General features: G+C 35.4%; 1 protein-coding gene across 1 annotated transcript in view; it reads left to right on the forward strand.

Moving 5' to 3' along the window:
• Positions 1 to 198: 198 nt before the first annotated feature.
• Dnah3 (dynein heavy chain 3, axonemal) overlaps positions 199 to 20387 on the forward strand; it is a gene marked incomplete at both ends in the record, with an annotated part of 130078 nt that continues 109889 nt past the window's right edge. Inside the window, 18 exons of the mRNA XM_017617236.1 lie at positions 199 to 315; positions 2769 to 2935; positions 3416 to 3595; positions 4937 to 5048; positions 5127 to 5333; positions 6376 to 6576; positions 6657 to 6822; positions 6909 to 7123; positions 11323 to 11513; positions 11645 to 11829; positions 14672 to 14789; positions 15067 to 15214; positions 17431 to 17588; positions 17666 to 17732; positions 17831 to 18451; positions 18565 to 18834; positions 18902 to 19006; positions 19083 to 19253. Of these exons, the coding sequence (XP_017472725.1) occupies positions 199 to 315; positions 2769 to 2935; positions 3416 to 3595; positions 4937 to 5048; positions 5127 to 5333; positions 6376 to 6576; positions 6657 to 6822; positions 6909 to 7123; positions 11323 to 11513; positions 11645 to 11829; positions 14672 to 14789; positions 15067 to 15214; positions 17431 to 17588; positions 17666 to 17732; positions 17831 to 18451; positions 18565 to 18834; positions 18902 to 19006; positions 19083 to 19253 (3399 nt within the window). The remainder of the gene's footprint in view (positions 316 to 2768; positions 2936 to 3415; positions 3596 to 4936; positions 5049 to 5126; positions 5334 to 6375; positions 6577 to 6656; positions 6823 to 6908; positions 7124 to 11322; positions 11514 to 11644; positions 11830 to 14671; positions 14790 to 15066; positions 15215 to 17430; positions 17589 to 17665; positions 17733 to 17830; positions 18452 to 18564; positions 18835 to 18901; positions 19007 to 19082; positions 19254 to 20387) is intronic.

Genomic DNA, 20387 nt, shown 5'->3' on the forward strand with positions numbered 1-20387 from the left:
TCTTTTTATAGAAAACAGATTTCTACACATAAAATAGCATCCCCAATTTCAATTTTGTGCATTTGCCTTTTTTTCAAAATCCAATATGTACTTACGTACATGAGCTCATCAATCCTCTAACACTACTTAATCAAACTTTTTCCCTTAAAATTTTATTATCATCGTATTTTGTATTATTTTTTATTATTTTTTTTTTAGGTCAGCGCTTTGAGTTTGGAAACGTTTCCATCGCACTTGATTAAGAAAGTTTGGACGAAAATCGATCCGCGCATCTCATTTTTGCAGGAAATTCATAAGTTTATACTGCGAGAGGAGGTAAGCTAACACATTGTTAATAACAGTAAAATAATGTATGTTTGTAAGTGTGTGTAAATTTGTTTATTCTATGTACTAAGAAATTTTTATGAACTCACAACAATGTTGATATTTAAGTTGTCTGCTCATGTTTTTGTATCAAACGTGCTTACTAGTTATACAACAATTAAGGAGCGTTTACAATGCTGGTCTTAAATTCATAGTACTTTATTTTAATGTTCTATTCACATAACAGCACGGGGCGAAGTTCTAGTTGTACTTGGATGTTCGAAAACGTTTTTTATTTACAGTGACTTAAACAAGTGACCATGTGTTTAGTATTTTTTAATTATTCACAATGTTTTTCATTTTAAATTTTTTTATAAAAATAAATAAAAAATTCCGAATTTATATAAAATTTATGAAAATTTAAAAAATTTGCATCAAAATTTCAAAGTTTACAATTTGAATGTTTAAAATGTTTTTGAATGTGCAGTTTTATAGCCCATACAATTTCAGTGAAATTAAGTGCAAGATTCAAGTGGTTTAATTATTTTTTTTTGATGCTGTAAATTGCACTTGTTATGGAAAAAACCACACGAGCACTCATTAAAAAAAAAATAAAAAATATTAAAAATCAATGCGATTTATGCCGGCTGAGGCCTGCACTTCATTAGACTGAAATTGTATGGGCTATATAACTGGATACGCACAAATGTTCTAGAGATCCATATTAAAAAGTTTAAATTTTTAATGAAAATAAATTTGGCATAAAGTTTTAAATTTATATTTATATGTTTTTATTAAAGCATTTTTTTTGTAGAAGAATAACAAAAAAATTTTATTGAAAGATATAGTGAATATTTCAACAAAAATAACACATTGTCACTTTTTTGAGTCACTGTATATGTCATTCAAAATGCTAAGTTTCATTCGAAGCCGATACTGTAAACAGAAAGACATTTCAAACAAAGCGAACTCAATTTCAAGCTGACATTGTAAACACCATACCATTTTTAGTGACTCAGTGTAGTTTGTATATTTGATCCATTTATTAGAAAAGTTTCACTGCCCTCAAATTCTTAGTTCATTTTAGTCATACAAATCATTGTCGCTACCAATGTTGCCTTTCCTACTGTTTATCTTTGTGATGCCGGCCGTGTTTTCACCCCACCCTCAATTCTCTAAGGATGGAATTGCTTCGGATGCATATTTCGGAAGTTAAGGCCTCCGCTATGTTGGGTCTGTTTTTTCTTTTCACTGTACATTACGATCAAGGTTTAAGCCCAGTCCTCTTGGTAATACGCGGCACAAAATGATTGTTTGTGTGAGATCTCACATGTCAGCCAAACTAACCTGATCTAACGTACGAAACCTTCGTCAATGGAGTTTAAGAACTTGAGTAAACTCAGTGGGTTTCTGTGTCTGAATTATGTTAGGCCAGCAAAGTAAGACATGTTCAGAAACTTCATTCTGTCGCTACAAAGGACAGGATAACCGCAGAGGAGACGCTCTACATATTCTTCCGCTTCCCGTGAGTTACAACGATGACAGGAAATGTTTTGATTCAGTCCAATTCTGCCTGTATCAATGTCCAAGACCCAGGCTTAAAAATCTTTTTATCCCCTGACATGTTTAGGGCCCATCCGTTCCTCCAGCCATTTCGTTGCCTTGACTATAGTTCAACAACCCAGATCGCCATGATATGTCCTATAGAATTTTTACTAGGCTGAAAGTAAATGTCACAGAGCCAATTGCTCTTTCGCTATCTAACCATCCGAAAAAATTGCGATTTTTGTCCACAGTCGATTAAGGTTCTATACTATTATACGACGGCAAAAAAACAAAAATCTATTTGACAAAGACAATGGGAAGTGGGTGAGAATTGGAACGGATAAAATATCAGGGAACAAGAAACATCCGACCTGCTTAACAGACCAAATGCAGTATTCGTTAAATTAGGAGCAGCTAATAATGCGCAAAAATAGGACCTTCTTCTTGTAGGACTTTCCGCAGCAGCCAACTAGGACATGACAAAGACCTCCGACTTGCTTAATAATCAGAGAATATTCAGAATAGTAGATTACTTTCCTATAATAGAGCTTGCTGCAGATTTCAGCTAGAAAACAGCGAATAAAGTGTTCAGCACTTCTTGCATGAATGTCCAGGCTTCGCGCATATTAGTTAGGTATAGAACTAAAAGGAAAATACTTGGTATCAAAATCAGAGTGTCTAAATTAATTGCCAAATGCATATGGTTCGACCGAGCTATCTGCAATCAACCACAATTTTTCATTAATTTTAATATTAATCCTTGCGTGTATGCACTTATGCAAACAACTTTTACATAATTACACATTTATACTCACATTCACTTATTTAAAATTTCCTCCATTCACCACTTTTTGTATGCACTCTACTCACTCACATCAATTCCTAATACCTGCGACTACAATCTGTCCTTTTACGAACAGAAACTTTGGCCAGAAATTTATCCCGAGGTCATGCTGTTGGATTATCTCTTCAATGGCGAGCGGCAAATTAATGCTACTGTCGCCGTCTTAATTATATCATGCATCATAGATCTTCAAGAGGATTTTCGGTATTACGTGAAACGTGGCTTTCTACGTTATCTACTTAAGTAAGTAACTGGGAAGGAGTGCTTTTATGCAAGTACATACATACATACATATCTATGGTACGTGCCAATGAGAAAGGATATACATATGTATGTATATATGCGATAAGCGAAATTAGTTATAAACTAGTTCATTAAACAGTGTCGACACGTTAGCAAGAAAAGCCATATGGAAGGATGAAATCAGTTTGTATGTGCATGTGTATGTGTATGTGTGTATGTGTGCATGCATGCACGCGGCTTCATTTACAAACATCTAATCTTAGTGGCGAAATTGGGACTTAAGCCAAGTGGCCAATGAGTTGGGTAGCTCAATGTGAAAACTTTTAATGTTGGCCATTTGCGCTTGGCAACTGACGACACCAGCAGAGCTAGCCACTGCTTTAATCAACCACTAATTCAGATTCGACACTTTTCTTGTATTTTACTTATTTTATGTTTTTTTTTGTGTTTCTGTTTTCTCTTTTCGCTTTTTTCATTTAGATCGCCTTTGGAGCGCAAACGCTTACAATTGGAAATGGAGCCGCCAGATTTTCCACAATTACTCATACGCGGTCCAGTGCCTTATAAAGTGAATGTGCAGTTAGCACGAAATCGCATCGACCAACTTTTGATGATATCACATCCAATTATAAGAGCACTCAATCAGCTTTGGCATCAGTTGTAAGTACGACACGAAGACTTCTTCTTCAAACTTTAAGGTTATGTGTACTATTTATGCTTGTATGCATAAGGTAGTCTGCCAAAGGAAAAAAAATGTAATTGCATAGGTAAAAAATTGGTCTGATCACATTTTAAATGTGATATATGGGGCTATAAAACTAAATATATTTTTAAAAAATTCGAAAAAAAATATTACAAACTTAATAAAAATTTTTTAATATGATTTATTACACCAAAAAATAACTAAAAAAAAACAGAACTTTTTAATTTAAAAAATTATAAAAGCAAAATCTTATATACATTTTTTTTATACAATATTTTAATTAATATTTTTAGTGTGAATCTTTGAAGTGCGAAAAAAAATGTTTATTGCAAACGCTAAATTAAAAATAAATTGAAATTAAATAAAAATTGTTGAACATAACTTTATTTAGTTAGTAAAAAATATATACATTTTCTTTCAAAATTAAAAAAATTAAAATTTCATGATCTTTTCAGATCAGCTGGAAGATTTGTATCGATAAAAAAAAGGTTGCCAAAACTGTTGTGTTTTCAAAACTCTGTATTTTTTTTATTTTTCGCCATTTTTTATATTTTTTCCTTAAAGCTCACAATATAGTTTTTAAAACGAGACCTTTAGGATTCCAAAAAATCGTAAACCCGAAAGCTTGTATCAATTTTTGGCCAAATTTAATATTAATTTTAATACAATACCTCTAAATGATCTTAAAAGATCCTGAAATTTTCTATGCCTTTTTAGAGATAAGAATTTTTGAATTTTGAGAAAAAAATTGTATTGCAAACTCTAGATAAAAAATTGATTTTATTATAATTAAATTAAAGTTTAACATAACTTTATTTAGTGTACATAAAAAATTTTTTAAAAGTTCAAAAATTTATATCTTAAGAAACACCTTCTTGAAAGTTTTAGGATCCTTGGAGGTCAGGAAGTATTACATAAACAAAAAAATGTCCAAATATTTTTTTTATGTTTTTATTTTTACGATTTTTTTTTATTTCAAAATTTTGTAAATTTTTTTATTTGTAAATTTTTTTAAATATATATTTTTTTAACCCTAAGAACATCATTTGCAACGAGGCTAGAACCGTTTTTGCAACTATAATAGTTTTTGAGATATGCAAAAAATTTACTTGCGGAAATTGTGAAATTTTGAATTTTTCATAACTTTCGAAAAAAAGTCCTTTGGCTGAACTTCGTTATGACATTTTTTTGTATTCAAGCATCTGTTGGTTAAAATTGGGGGCAATTTTACTGACTGCTTGTCCTTTGGGTTGAGGTAGAAATTATTACTAATCATTTGAATGTACTTCTACTTACAGATACAATGATCTAGTGGTTATAGATGTTTCGAAGATCTTCTTGCGCGATCAACCTATGACGGCTGATGAATTGATAACTTTCGTTGATGACAGTTGTGCTGTTATACGAGATGTGTGTACAAAACTTTAATATATACATTAATATATCTAAAATTAAATCTTGTAAAACTTTCATCTTACCAACATGTAGTTACTCATGAACGACTGGCTACCTCGCTGCGCTGATTTGGTTGACGTTATGCGTCGCACCTGGAAGGACTTGATACCCATGAATCAGAAATGTGGCGGACGTGCGGCTGTGCTATTCAATTGTGTACATGCGCTAATGTCTCATCACTTGGAAGGCTTGATATCAAGGAGTATCTCTGTGCTCTACACGAACCTGAAAAGATATGAAGTAAGCCTCTTAGTAAGATAAAATACAAAGGGAAGAGCCTTACTCCGGCCATGCCTAAATTCTCTTGGTATCTTGGTATCTTTGTTGTCAACCAAAAATACGCCTAGGAATAACTGCCTTTTCGACGAGATTGGACGAAAAGGGAAGCTGTGTTCGCTAATTGGGATTAAGAGGTAGAGGATAGGTGATTTCTGTAGTGTGGGGTACCAACACAGGCTGGCCATATGTATATATATTGGTTATGTCAGTTTTGAGTTTGGATAAGTGGAAGTTTAGCCTGGTACAGTAGCTTTGTAAGTTTTCCTAAAGCTCCGCGGGTCTCTCGAGTTTGCTGAAGGTGTGATTGTAGGTGTTAAGCTCCAATTACAGTATTCAGGGAGGGTGTTTTTTATTAGGTGATGATTCTTTATCGCTGAATACGTCTCTAATATTCATTGCATAGCTGTCAGTGGTAGCTAGAGCAAAGAGCATAGTCGCTAGGAGGCAAACTTTTCCACCTTCTTCGACGGCTATAGTTTGGCTCTACATTCTAGCTACATACAAATTGAAATTTAAATTAATACCCAACAACCCCATCCCATCTCTAAACCAGGTGGCCAGCTCGTCCTCGACGTAATAAGCTGTCTGTATAACGCCAGGCTCAGTGGTTAGGTTAGAGGGCCGCTTCCGTGAGTGGAGGCACACTTAAACATGGATTTAAGCCACCATTGTCGTGAGCCGAGTTGTTTATCGAAGAAGGTCTGCATCTTGTCTCTGTGTTCGTAGAAGTGTCTTCTAAACTGTCTGGGATGGTGACTCTGCTTCCGGCAAGTGTATGTTTAGGTTTGCGGTATCAATCGAATTTCTGGCTGAGATTGCCCTTGCTTGCATCTTGATCTCCTTCATACGGAGGCTGAAAATGCTCGACATTGATTTTTTAGTTGATAGGGAAAGACTCCGTGAAGAAGGGACAAGCAAGGATCTCTAAACTTTTAATATCTCTCTAAGATTTATTTTCATGTTTAAGGTTTAATTATTTTCACTAACTTTTCGCAAAATTTAGGAAGGCAATGAAATTGAACACTATCAAATGTATGACAAGAAACTCCAGCGTCGTCCGCTTATGACTTTAATAATATCAGTTGTGGGTGCGCATTTCGATGATCGCACCGATGATAGAGATGAAACGACTTCAATCTATACACACAATGAGGAGGACGATGCCAATCTATTTTACAAACGTCCCACTATTGATTTTGAGATCGTAAGCATTCTATTAATTCCTAACGGCGAAGAATTTCAAAATCGTAATTAAGTAGATGGGTTTTTCTTTTGCATTCGTAGCATCCACCAGACATGGATCCGGTTTGTGATTTTGCGCTGGAAAATGAAGGCAAATTTTTTGGATTTCCATACATTAACGAGCTACCGGAATTATTTATTTCTGTTTTCAAGAAAATACTGCAAGTTGGCTATCATATACCGCGCTTGGAATACTTTATGTCCAGAGGTGGGTAGTTAAAGTGTATTCGTATAAATTTTGACATTCACTTAGTACAACTTTTTGTAAATTTCGTAATCTCATTTTCATTTTAGATGAAAGCACTCACGGTTATTTGCATGTCGTCAAAGAATCGCACTGCGACATGAAACGTTTGTATAAAAATGTACATAGAATAGTGGAAAACAACTGGGGTGGTCTGCGTGTGTATCTGTATCCCATCTTTAAATATTACAATGCGCTATTTACTAAGAAAATGTTGCCAGTTGTTGAAAGGTTGTTCACACAGCATATCATTCCTGATTTAGTGGTAAGTGCTGCATTTGTTTTAAGTATTTCTACACCTGATGTACGTACTATAATTGCTCTGACTAAAACTAATATTTATGGACTTTTGATACATACCATACAAATCATGTAAGTGGTTCTAGTGACTTTATTTAAGAGTTGATGAACTTTCTTAGAATACTAATCTTCTTGCTCAAGAAACCCTAAGTATGAATTTACAATTTGTAGCCGTAAACAAAGGCTATTGATTGCTATGACAACCTGCTAAGCAAGTCTCAGTGTGTGGACTTCTGATCGTCGCCCAAAATACGAAAGCATGCAGTCGAAACATAATCTGCAAAGCTTTCACTTGAATCACTTAATCCAGAGGTAGTTAACCCATCAAAGCGTTAAGAGTCGCTCCTTGCACTGTACTCGCAGTATATATAAAGACATATTGATTTAGCCCGTTTAACTTATGCACAGAACCGAGGAACCGGAACCAGATAACTGAAAAACGGTTCCGGTCGAACCAAAGCTCGATTCCAAAAGAACCAAAACGGGATTCCAGAAGAACCGGAAAACGGTTCCGAAGACCCGAAACTCCATTCCAAAGGAACCGAAGCATGGTTCCGGAAGAACCAAGCATCGATTCCAAAACAACTGAAAATCGGTTCCGGAAAAACCAAAACTCGATTCTAAAAGAACCAAAAACGGTTGCGGAAGAACCGAAACTCGATTCAAAAAAAAAACAAAAAACGAAAAACTGTTCCGGAAAAACAGGAAGGACCGAAACTCTATTCCAAAAGAACCAAAAAACGATTCCGGATGCCCCGAGAACTCGATTCCAATATAACCGAAAAATGGTTACAGAAGACCTGAAACTCGATTTCAAAAGAACCTAAAACCCGTTCTGGGAAAACCCTTGGTTAACACCCGTCGCATATGTGTGATGCGTTCGAGTACATAGTTTAACTATCAAGCAAATATAGTCTTGTGTACTCGTAGTTATGCAGATGGTTTATCAAAATTAAAGAAGGTGAACACGATACGGTTTTTTCTAACCTGAGGAAATACTCGTAAATAATTGCATCCTCTTTCAGGATTGTTAAACTTAACCCGAGATAGATAGGTCTATTGTTCCCTCAACCATTTCGTAGTACCTCATACAACCCGATAGCTCCCAGAAATTTGAATAGGTCTCCAGGGGTCAACGACTGTATGATTTGAACACTTGGCCTAGATACCTCAGTTGTCTTCTTTTCACCGCCTCGTACTCGCGAAGCAGGTGTAATAGAATCTCCTCGGACGAATCACAGAAGCGAAATATGTACATACATTGGTCGCTCGCCAAGATAATCAGCTTATGCAAATGACTTCTTAGTCTACAGTGTCCTGTCAGAATACTTTTTAATATCCCTCGCCTCTCTTTGGAAAGGTTTATATGTAATTGCCCTGTATGTTGTAGGTTTTTAGCCTCCTAGTAAGCATTTAGCCTGGCGTAGACCTGAAGTGTTGCGTCAGTGCTATTCTCTGAGTTTGTTTATCTCCTTCGTGAGTTCTTCCTTGATTGTGCTGGGTGCGATCGCAAGGGAGGGCTCTGTCCCTATGAGAGACGAGACGGCCACCGTTCTTGAAACCTAATCCAAGCCTACCTATCCTAGTCGACTATAAAATATTTATGTACTTAAATATGTGACGTTCAAGTGTTACAAAAAGATGAAATTTAATAGAGGTAACATACATTTGTACGGAAGTATATCTTTTAACTTTATGTTGTCTAATCCATTTCCATCCCTTGCTAAAATAAGCAGGAAGCAATGCTGAAGTAAATACAAAATATTAGACATAAATTCGACAAGGATTAGAGACATGAGCCACTTAACAGTAGTAACAGTTTTTATTTTTTTAATTGTGAATTGTGTCTTTATTGCACAGGACCATCGATAAGTACATTATTCCCTGCTATATATCTGAACAGCTCAGCAAAATAATTGCAGCGCTTTAAAATTAAAGTCAAATATTTGTTGTTTGATGAACACAATGGACGTTAATTATATTTTAAGCAGAACATTAAACCTTAAGTTGCCAAGTTTCAACATAATTTTTTCCCCCTACTATTTTTTTTTTGCAAACTGATGCTGCACATTTTTTGTTTGTATAAATTCATGCATAATGAGATTTTCAANTCCTTACATTTCACATATTTAAAAATAAAAATGTTCAAAAAAGGCATTCCTAAGAGCAACTTTTCACTTTAAGCTACCAATGACGCAGCCTAAAATTTAAATGCTTTCATTAAGGGTATACAAAACATATTTACCTGATTTGAATACGCATACATACATACGTATTTTGTAATAGGACTATGGAAGTGGCGTCAAAGAGACGAATGAGTAAATAATGTTTACTAAAGCTGCGCAATCATAGGGCAGCGAGTTGAAAATTATTAATGGTTAATTTTCCAATTTACAGCAAAAATTTACTGTACACAAATTTACTCACTGCAGCATGACAAATTGATTGAAATTTGTAAGTACTTTTTTTAATTTCACAAATATGTAAATATACACATTAGACTGCATCACTCCCCTTACAAATAAACGGTACTATTTTCCACCGGGATTTGAAAGTACCTCCAAAAACTGAGTTTTTGTAAATAAAAACAGTTTTTTAAGTATTTTTTGCAAAAAATTACCTTAGATGACAAAACAGTTTAAGCTTAAAAAATTTGCATACAAATATTTAAAAAAAAAACAAAATCGCAATAATGAGATTTTTGATGATTTTTTTTAACTTTTTCAAGGACTGGTTTAAAGAAATAAACCTGAATAACTCTGCCTAAACTATACGGATTTATACTTATGAGGTATCATTGGAAAGGGATTTTTCACGCTTTTTATTTTATTTTGGACAAACGAGCCTCATTCCATTTTGAGTTAAGATGTTTTGGTATTTGATAAAGAAAAAAGCGGGATATAAATGAGTTTTTTTTTGCAATGAAATAAAAAGAGTGAGCAAATACCTCACAAGTCTATATCGATATAGTTTTGGCCCAGTTATTTAAGTGTTTCTTAAACAAATCTTTGAAAAAAGTTAAAAAGAGCATCCAAAATCTCATTATTACGATTCTGTTGAAAAGATTTTTAAATATTTTTATGCCGATTTTTAAAGCTTAAGCTGTTTTGTCATCTGAGGGGATTTTTTTCCAAAAAATCCTTTGAGAAACTATTTTTATTCATAAAATAACTACATTTTTGGGGGTATTTTCCAATCGGTCCAGCTCACTAAAAACCTTTTTGGCATAAAATATGGAACGATGGTCACAGTCCACAGTACTCGAATGTCAGATCGCCGGATTGGAGGTGCAAGAGGCGGAGGTATGCGCTGAGAAAAATTATTTTACTAGAAAGGCTGTCGATGTTTCGGCCCATCGACATGATTTTACAATAGTTTGCACTACTCACTAAGTTCATTCCGATTGGATCTTGGGAAATGTTAGGAAGATATCGTCGCCTTAGAAGACTCCTAATTAATTCTACGATGCTTGTACTTAGCTTTGTGGAATGTAACTAACGGCAGATATTTCATCCGATCTGCACGCGATAAGTCTAGTTAGCAGGGGCTCACATAGTTTCACGTGTCGGATGCCTTCGATATTTCAACCGCGACTCCGTCCGAACCGTCCTTACCAGTGGGAGCAGGATAGCCTTTTTGAAGCTGGATTTAGAAATTATATGTTTATTCCCTCGGAATTTCAGGCCTAACTTCGCGGCCTTCTTCTAGCTTTTGTTACTCCTACTTTTTCTTAAAATAATTTTCATCTTTTTAATATTCTGAGAAAGAAAATCGATTTTATGGAAATGTAAAAAAAAAAAATCGGTGAACTTTCCACTTACCCTTATAGAATTTGTTTACCCGGAAATGTTTGACTAATGTGACTAATCTTTGGAAATTCGAGCAGCCAAGATGAAAGATGAATTAAATTGCAATGGTAAATTCTTACAGGAAAATATCTATATATACTACTACGTTATTTCGGTCATAAAACTAGTCGGCAAAATGAGAAACTCTTATTAGTCAACACTTTTAGGCAGGACCTTCCCTTTTAAAGCTTTATTAAGCAGATCAGGAGGTGTATTTTCAAAGAATAGGATGTCAAATAAAGAAAGAATTGGAGAAAGCGCCTTTAAAGCAGAAAGTCCGACACAATTACTAAATTCCCATGTTTCTCTTTTTTAGCTTGTCGAAGACCTAATGAGACGTTTGAGGGGTATTATTCATAGCACATACATCTTACGTGATTTTATACCGCTCAATCTCTTCATGTTGGACAATCGGCATGTGAAGAACACCATTGTAATGCTGGTACAACAAGTTTACAATTTCGTCATTGACTACTACAAAGCTGTGAATATAAATGAAAATCGCGCGTAAGTGAAAGATATTCGCAACAAGTGCAATAAATGCTTATGTATTTCTTCTAATGAGTTAAAGTAAATTAACTTATAACTGCAGACTTCGAAACAAAATAAAAATCACTACTTTGTTTTATTTGTTATAGCATTTGCGATGCACTAGAGGAAATGTCCATGAAAGCTGGCGAACGACCGGAGGAGACACCAGAGGTGGTCGCTTTGCAAAACTACTTAACCGAGTGCCGTGATGAGAAAATATTTGCAATAAAGGATGAAATTAAAATAGTGTCGCGACGTGTAATTTTCCTGCTAACACATACAATATTGGATAGTAAGTATAGTAGATTAGTTGTTTAGTTAAACAGAAAAGAAGTTGAGTTAATACACATATAAGTACGGGATATTTAGTTATCTATTTACATCTGAACGCAAAGTGATGGAATTTGTGTGTGCTTCTCACAATGCAATGCAACAAAAGCTAGTAGTCCCGAAATTTACCAAATGTCCGGGATTGCTCTTGATATAGAAATGTTAAAATACCTGCATTTAGTATTAGCCAAAACAATTCAGGACCCTATGCCAATTTAATTTTAAACTTAAGGTTAACCAACAGATTGATAAAATTTTATAGCATAGGTAGGCGGCAGCGTTAATGTGGATTAACGGCGTAGTTGATCTGATCAAAATTGTACCCTGATAGACGACAGTATTGCGGAGTAAACTAGCCGCGAGATCGGAGGTTCGACTCCTCTTATCTGAATTCCAAGTCACTTTGATTTTATACTTGCGCAGAAAAAAAAATTTAAATACGCAAATTTTGCGTAAATATTAGATTAGATAGATTTCCTGCTCACGGTGCTTCGAGATTGTCACCTCTAGTGCATACAAAGTTTTCTAAATGAGCTTGCATTACTGAAGCATGCGGATGCGATGCATTAAAAAGTTTCTATACAAGTTGAACTCCTTTCCACAGAGTTGCACAAACTTTTACAAAACACATTGCCTGTAATACATACATATGAATATGTATATACTTATGTACATATGTACATAAATATTACCCCTTGGCAGTCGATAGAAAAGCAAATTGTAAAAGTTTAATTTGATTAGTGATTACAAAAAATAACAGTAAGTGAACTGAGCGTTAAGGCGTGTTTTCACTATATCAAATTCAATGTCATTTGTCGTCAAATAAGTGAAAACGCATTGTCAAATTGGATTAAAAAGCAGTATAACGATTGATTTCGATTAGGATCAGTCTTTAGTGGGAATGTGCGATTAATCGATTAAAAATTTTTTTTAATTAATCATAAGCCTGATTAATAAAAAAACATGATTAATCAGATTTTGATTAATCAGATCCTGAGTAATTACTGTTTACTCATAAAAAATTTATGGAAAGCTGAGTAACTTTGCTCATATCTTTCGAGCTAGCTTTCAAAGAAAATGAAATTTTTTTTATAATAAAATACTTTTCTTATTAACAAAAATAGAATGCCAAACGAGCACCTTACTATGTTGCTGATTGAAATTCAAAAATATATACACTGCCGGAACAAGGTATTGGCATAGCATATTTTTCGCAATATACGCAAAATTTTCCTTCTAATATATTTCCGCTAATTTCGTATAAAATTATGGTTCATTCTACAACAAAAAAACATAAAAATATAATTTCTAAACTTTGTGCAAAACTCGCGAAAATTCAGCAAATTTTCATGAAAATTTTCAACTCTTTAATCAGAGTGCAAGTTTTAAGTGGCTAAGAATTACCTTTGATTTTACCTTTTTTCACGCAGTCTCTTCCAGGCAAAAAATTGTTTTCGAAAATACTTTATTTGGAAAAAATGCAAACCACCTTCAACAAACAAAATTCTCAAAAATCAACGCGATTTTTGACTTAGTCCGAACTTGCATTTTTTTACTAGAATTTTATGGGCTGCAAAACTGCATACTTCAAAAATTTCTAAAAAATCTGATTAAAAAGCACATTCTGAGCAGAAATCGTATTCCTTCGGTATCTACCTGTTATTAAACGCTTTTCAACTTTACAACCTTAGGAATCCCACCCTTTTTTTTTAATTATTAATTTTACAGTTTTGAATTATAACCAAAAGTGTGAGTACCATGGTCACAACCGTCACAATGGAGTGACCCATTGCAATTATAAGTGTTTTTATGTTGTTGGCATTTACTAATACAGTCATTAGTGTGAATGTACCTTATCTACATGTATACATACATATGTATACAATTATGGGCAACTGATTAAGTCAAGCGATATATTGCCTAGTTTTGGCTATTTTACTTTCGTTTATTTAAGGTTTATATTTTTTTAAAGTTCTAGTACTTTACCTAACCAGCGCCACATTAATCCACATTTCAAGCCTCGTTTAAAACTTATGAAAATTCAACAAACTTTAACTATTGCAACCAAAAATTTAAAATTTTATGCAGTACGAGTTTTTAATAATTTTTTTGACGGTGTTGTACATTTTTTTCCATATAAAGTATGCACCATCGGCAACAAAAATTATTAAAAATCAACGCGATTTTCTAGCGTCTTAAAATTTGCACTTCAACCTACTAAAATTTAATGAGCTACAGAACTGCATACACATAATTTTTCTAGAAATTCTAAAAATAAATTTTTGTGTGCAATTGTTAAAGTTTGTTGAATTTTCATAGATTTTGTAAGTTTGAAATATGGATTTTTGTGGCGCTGGTTAGGTAAAATGTTAAACTTTTATAAAAAAGATGTAAATATTAAATAGACAAAAGAAAAGTGGCCAAATCTAGTCAAAACGTCACTTGACTTAAACAGCTGACCACAAGTGTACATATACATATGTAGGTCTGAGAACATCCATTTCATCGGTGTCATAAAAGATATCATTAAATTTACTAAGATACATTTTTTTGTAATCTAATTAATTACCTTGTCAAGCAAGTTTATAAAACGAGGATATGACTGGCTGACAATTAGTGCATAGTAAGTTCATACATATAGATACATATATCACAGTCAGTTATTTATATAAAACATAAACTCGCCTGTGTCTACGATTATATACACACTAGTATATTTTTATATGTATCAAAGAACTTCTCATCTGATATTAATTTTCTATCATGAAATTCGAAAAACCAACCAACTTTTTTTTATTCAACAGGTGATCACATTCATCTCAATTCACGCACTTTTATTTTGCCCGGCGAGTTGGAAGAGGTATTGGACTTAAGCTCAGCACGTTTGAATGTTGTACGTGAGAATTTGGAAATGGCATTGCGGTGAGTATACCCATATACATACTTATGTATGTATATCTATTTATGAACTTTTAGTTGTTGGTAAACTGTCAAACACATCTAATCAACTTCGCATAATGAGTGATATGAGCAAGTGTGAAATTGTTTATATGCATGCATTTGCTTAAAATACAGTTCATTAGTGAGTTTATCATGAACATTGCTTATCGCGCTGATGACACACATACACGAACACTAATACATACTATACTTAAATACATATGTACATGTTTCTTTATGTATATCCTTTTCCCCTTAGTGAACGTCGTAAAAAATTCGAAGAGTTCATTTTGAATGAAAAACGTCGCATGGATGGATTTAGAGTAAAAGAAACTCGTGAAGTTATGACACTCGAGGAATTGAAAGAACGTGTCGATACGATCGATGAACTTTACGTGATTATTGAGGTGAGTTGTAGAATGTATGTAGTTAGAAATGCTTTTCTGAAAAGTAAGTAAAAAATACGAAAACAATTTGATAAGCCATAGATTTTTTTAATAAAATAAACTTGTTTCGCAAAAAAAATTGGTATTTCACTTCCCAGCTTAGTCGCTTTTTAGGTCGTAGCCTTGTTTGTGAAGCCAAGTCCTTCTTCACTTGGTCTTATCAACGCAGTGGGCGTCTCTCACTTCCTCTACTGCCACCAACAGAATCCGAGTTCAATATACTTTCAGAACTGGAGCGTCCATGTTCATTCGTACATACATAAATGCCCGTAAATCTTCCGCAAAATCTTTCTCTCGAATACACCAAGAGCCGGCTCATCGGATGTTGAAATGACCATGCTTCTGCGCCATATATCAGCACGGCCATGATGAGTGACCTGTAGAGTGTGGTTTTCGTTCGTCGGGAGAGGACCTGATTAAATGGTCGGATTCAGTGGCGTAGAAAGTCTCGTGTCAAGGGTTTGGGATCATTTTTTTGTGACCGACTTAAATTAGAGAGGGGTATATCTCTTCATTCCCTACCTTCCATGCGAATATTGTTTTCAAACCTGTGCCGGTGGTAAGACACTTTGGTCGCATGAAGCGGTCATCACTGAAACAAACGCCTTTTTCAGGACATTAAAAAAATCATAGCATACTGTACGGCGTCTTCGTTCTTAGGTAGTGTCCTAACAGCCAAATAAATATTATATTTCCCATAGGAAAAACGAGGAAAGAGACTGTTGTCTCAACATTTGAATCGTATATTTTGAAGCACCCAGATCAGTGCAACGACATGACTATTAGCTGTAGCCGTAACATACTCTCCTCATTGTTTTATCATGATGGAGGGAGTACTTTTGGAGCTGAGGGCCTTAATTACCGCCTGGCTATCAGAAAATATAGCAGTACTGGTCCCTGCTAGCTCTGATGTCAAAGACTTCTGCCTGAAAAACACTCGCCGAATTTGGTAGTCGTATCTATTTTTACGGACGGCTCAACATGCAGTAATTGGGCGGATCACCACCGTGTACATGCATATGTAGCATTCTATCAGGGCCTAAATCCCACTTCTTACCTATCCTTTTCTTGCAATAATACAAAGCACCAAATGGCTTTTTAGCTCGGTGTTCTGTTTTCGTTTACCAGTTTAATTTTGGTGCGAGAATGACTCCTAATCACTTAGCATAAGAGTTTGTCCGTTCAAGAAAGCTACGTTAAAGTTAGGAATCTATCGCTTTGTAGTAAACAATATTTGTTCGGTCTTCTAGGGGCTTACGTTGAACCCGCAGCTGGCTGACCATGTGCTCTTTGAAATACTTTATTTTCCGCGTACGCGAAAGCTTTTTGATCCCATCTCTGTTGCCTAGCTTAGCGTTTGCAATTCTTGTATCAAGCATGGTTGAAATCTACATAGTCTACCAGGAAGTTCTCAATCCGTAGCTTGCTAAGTGATTGTTCTATCGCCTTCAGTCTGACGTGTTTGAACGCTCCTTCTGCGTCCAAGAAAAGCCGCCAACGTATACTCTACCTTATGTACAACCTCTTGGAGCGCAGATTCTGTGAAGCGCCCCTTTAGGAAAGCATGCTGTGCAGTAGATAATACACCGGTGCCCAACGAGTCCCAGCAGTCTGAAAAGTTTTCAGTATAAAGCACTAAAACCACTTACGAAAGGATGAAGTTGCGTTAAGTCCCTTACGGACTAAACAACTGTATGTTACGTCTAGCAAAGCCAATTTATTTTTCTGATGTACAAAGTGTCTGAGTATTATGGCATGTCTATCTCTTTTTCAAGAACAAGTCAGCTCGTCAGTTCTGCAATTCTGTTCAATATAGGCATTGGCGTGAAACGCAGAAAATGGCTGTTCCAATGCATCAGCTATTGGAGAGCATTTGTGAAGGCTATCACATTTTTTAAACGTGAAAACGTTAGTTTACGCTTATCAAATAAAATTCAAGCTTTAATAGTAACATGAAAATTGTTTAGGTAAAATAGACGGTTATACGTATAAGCTAAGTAGATCGGTGAGATATATACAAAAAATCGACACACATTTGCCAAATGTTCGGCTGAGCTTCATATATGGTTTTATGCCGCCTCCTATCGGAAAGCACTTATATTAGAGGATTTTCCATGGCAGTAATATACTTTTTTCAAACTAAAGAAAACTATTTTTTTTTTTTTTGGCACTTTTAGAATATGAGTCGAGAGGCTAAAGGTATAAATGTGGAGGAACAGTTGCTGCAAATCGATGTTTCGCCATTCCCGGTGCTGGCCGAAATCATTGAAAAAATGGAGCCAATGGAAAAACTGTGGAAAACCGCCTATGAATTTGAAAAGAATTACCAGCTATGGTTAGTATTATACATACATAACTATAAGTATGTAGCATTTGTAAGTTCGAAATATATATTCTATTCCTTTATCACAGGATGTATGGAGAATTCCAATTCTTAGATGCAGATGCAATACGTGATGAGGTTGAAAATATGCATAAGGCAAGTGAAAGTAATGAAAGAGTACATTTAATAAAGTCAAGCCCTTTCTTCACCTCGTTTATAAATTTATTCTTTATTTCTTTCACTACTTGCCGCAGATCGTTTACAAACTTTCCCGCCAACTGGCCAACAATCCAGCTGCACGCCGCGCCGCCGAACAGATACGCATTAAAGTCGAAAAGTTTCGCGCTTATTTACCAGTGCTCGATGCCATTTGTCGCCAAGGTCTCAACGAACGTCATTGGAAACTCATATCTGGCCATTTGGGTACCGAATGTAATCCACAATTATATCCCACACTCAAAGATATGATCGACGCTAATATAATGAGTATACTGCAACAACTTGAGGAGATCTCAAATGCAGCTGGCAAAGAGTTTGAATTGAATTCAGCGCTTGATGCCATGCAGGGCGATTGGAAAGATATACAATTCGAAGTGTTGCCGTATCGTGATTCCGACACGCATATACTTTCCTCACTAGATGATATACAAACTCAATTAGATGATCATATCATGCGTACACAAGCGATGAAACGTTCGCCTTTCATTGTAGCGTTAGGCTCCAAGGCGGATGATTGGGAGGCTAAACTTTTGTTGATACAAAATATCATCGATGCGTGGACGCAGGTGCAAGTGACATGGATGTATTTAGAGCCAATATTCAGTTCAGAAGATATTATGCGACAAATGCCGGTGGAGGGACGCAATTTCAAGTCGGTAAGCGAACTAAAAGCTAAATGAACGCTAATTTGTATTGCGAAGATAAAAGCTCAAAAGTATCAGCTTTCAAGTGCGCTCTATAAAAAAAAAAATGCTATACTTAATTGTAGGTCGACAAAACATGGCGCAAAATTATGAAACACTCCTGTGAAGATTTGCATGTACTGGTGGCCACCGAATATCCAGATATGCTTGAGACATTATTGAAAGCTGTGCAAGATCTTGAAACGGTTCAAAAGGGTTTGAATACCTATCTCGAACAGAAGCGTCTATACTTCGCGCGCTTCTTCTTTCTATCCAATGATGAACTGTTGGAGATACTCTCTGAGACAAAGGATCCACTGCGTGTACAGCCGCATTTGAGCAAATGTTTCGAGGGTGTAAGTTATGCATAACGGCATGTAAAAATAAATTGCGATTGTAAGCATTTGGTTTTTTGATTCACAGATCGCACGTCTCACCTTCGATGATGCTATGGAAATAATTGAAATGATATCCGATGAAGATGAGCAAGTGAAGATGGTGCGCAAAATTAATCCAGCATTGGCGAATGTCAGTAAAATTGTTTTCCATATACATACATACACATGTATGTCTTGATATTTTAAATAACTTCTTTATCCGGTAGGGTCTTGTCGAAATCTGGTTAAAGGAAGTCGAAAATGTTATGCTGGCGAGTGTGTTGGAACAAATGAAATTAGCCTGGGAGGATTACTTTTTGGTGGAACGTATCGTTTGGGTAACCTCATGGCCGGGACAAGTAGTGCAGAGTGTTTCCTGTATGGCTTGGACATTTGAGGCAAGTATTCTTTGTTGCAATTGTGCACTTGCTTAATAATTCTCTGAAATTGTTTGGTAATTTGATACTTCAGACACTTCTTGAAATCCATTCTCAATGGGTTTCAACTAAATCCTCCTCCTAGGGCCGTTTTCAAAGTCGAGATCTAACTCACATTTAGTAGCAATTTTTCGCACAAATATTTAGAAAATAAGAATCTTTTATTTCGCTCTCAAAATTCGTCTCCATTTGATGAAAAAATAATGGTACGTTAGCTTATCGAGGGTACTACGTAAACTTGTGGTTATGTTGACTTAGTGTTACATGCCTAGTATGAAGAGGCGCACTAAACAGTTTCGACCCACTTTTCAAAAAAAGCTTATATTTTTATATGTTATGTGTCCTCATTATATTGAGTACCGAGTGTGGCAAATCCTTAGAACTGGTGGCTCGCTGCAATTCACATCAAAGAAAGATTACTCAAAATCTCGCTCATTGGCGCCCTTGCCACGATGGAATAGAAAGACAAAACATCCAAATACATCTTCTATAAACGCTTGGAGTGGATTTAAATGTGAGCCCTACTTCCGCCACGAAATCAAGATAGTTCTAAGCAATTTTAACGCCAGGTAGTGCAAGGAAGGGATTTTTTGTCCCATTATCAAAATACGTATTCAACTTCCCTGACAAAACACCGATATTGATTTGAGGCTGATCGAGTTCTCCGGGGTCCTAAACATGGTAGTATAAAGCTTCGACATACAAGAAATTTCCAGGCTGCATGGTTTTCCTCATATCGAAGAAAAAAACAAATCAGTGAGGTATTAGACATAGGTCATGTCTCCAGTGTGGTAGATGGACCTAAAATCGAGGACCAAATATCGACGACACAGACCACCAGCCAAGATACTTACACACCTCTGTGGTTCCATTTCCCGTTCACTATGTATCTCTGCCGCAGAGATAAACGGAGTTGAGGGGGTCCAAAATATAGAGGGAGCTAAAATGGTAAGCTAAAAATATTTTCTTTAAAAAAAGGGAGAGACTGAAAGACAATATTACGCAGGGCTTGGCATGCTGACGGATAAGAAAGTTATCAGAGAATATTGTCAAAAAGTTAGGCAATTTGCTGAAGGCTTCAAGACCAGCGCAAGC

The sequence above is a fragment of the Rhagoletis zephyria genome, unplaced genomic scaffold (assembly GCF_001687245.7).
Source record: "Rhagoletis zephyria isolate East Lansing unplaced genomic scaffold, Rhagoletis_zephyria_1.1 Rzeph_scaffold_01367, whole genome shotgun sequence".
Classification (NCBI taxonomy): Eukaryota; Metazoa; Arthropoda; class Insecta; order Diptera; family Tephritidae; genus Rhagoletis; species Rhagoletis zephyria.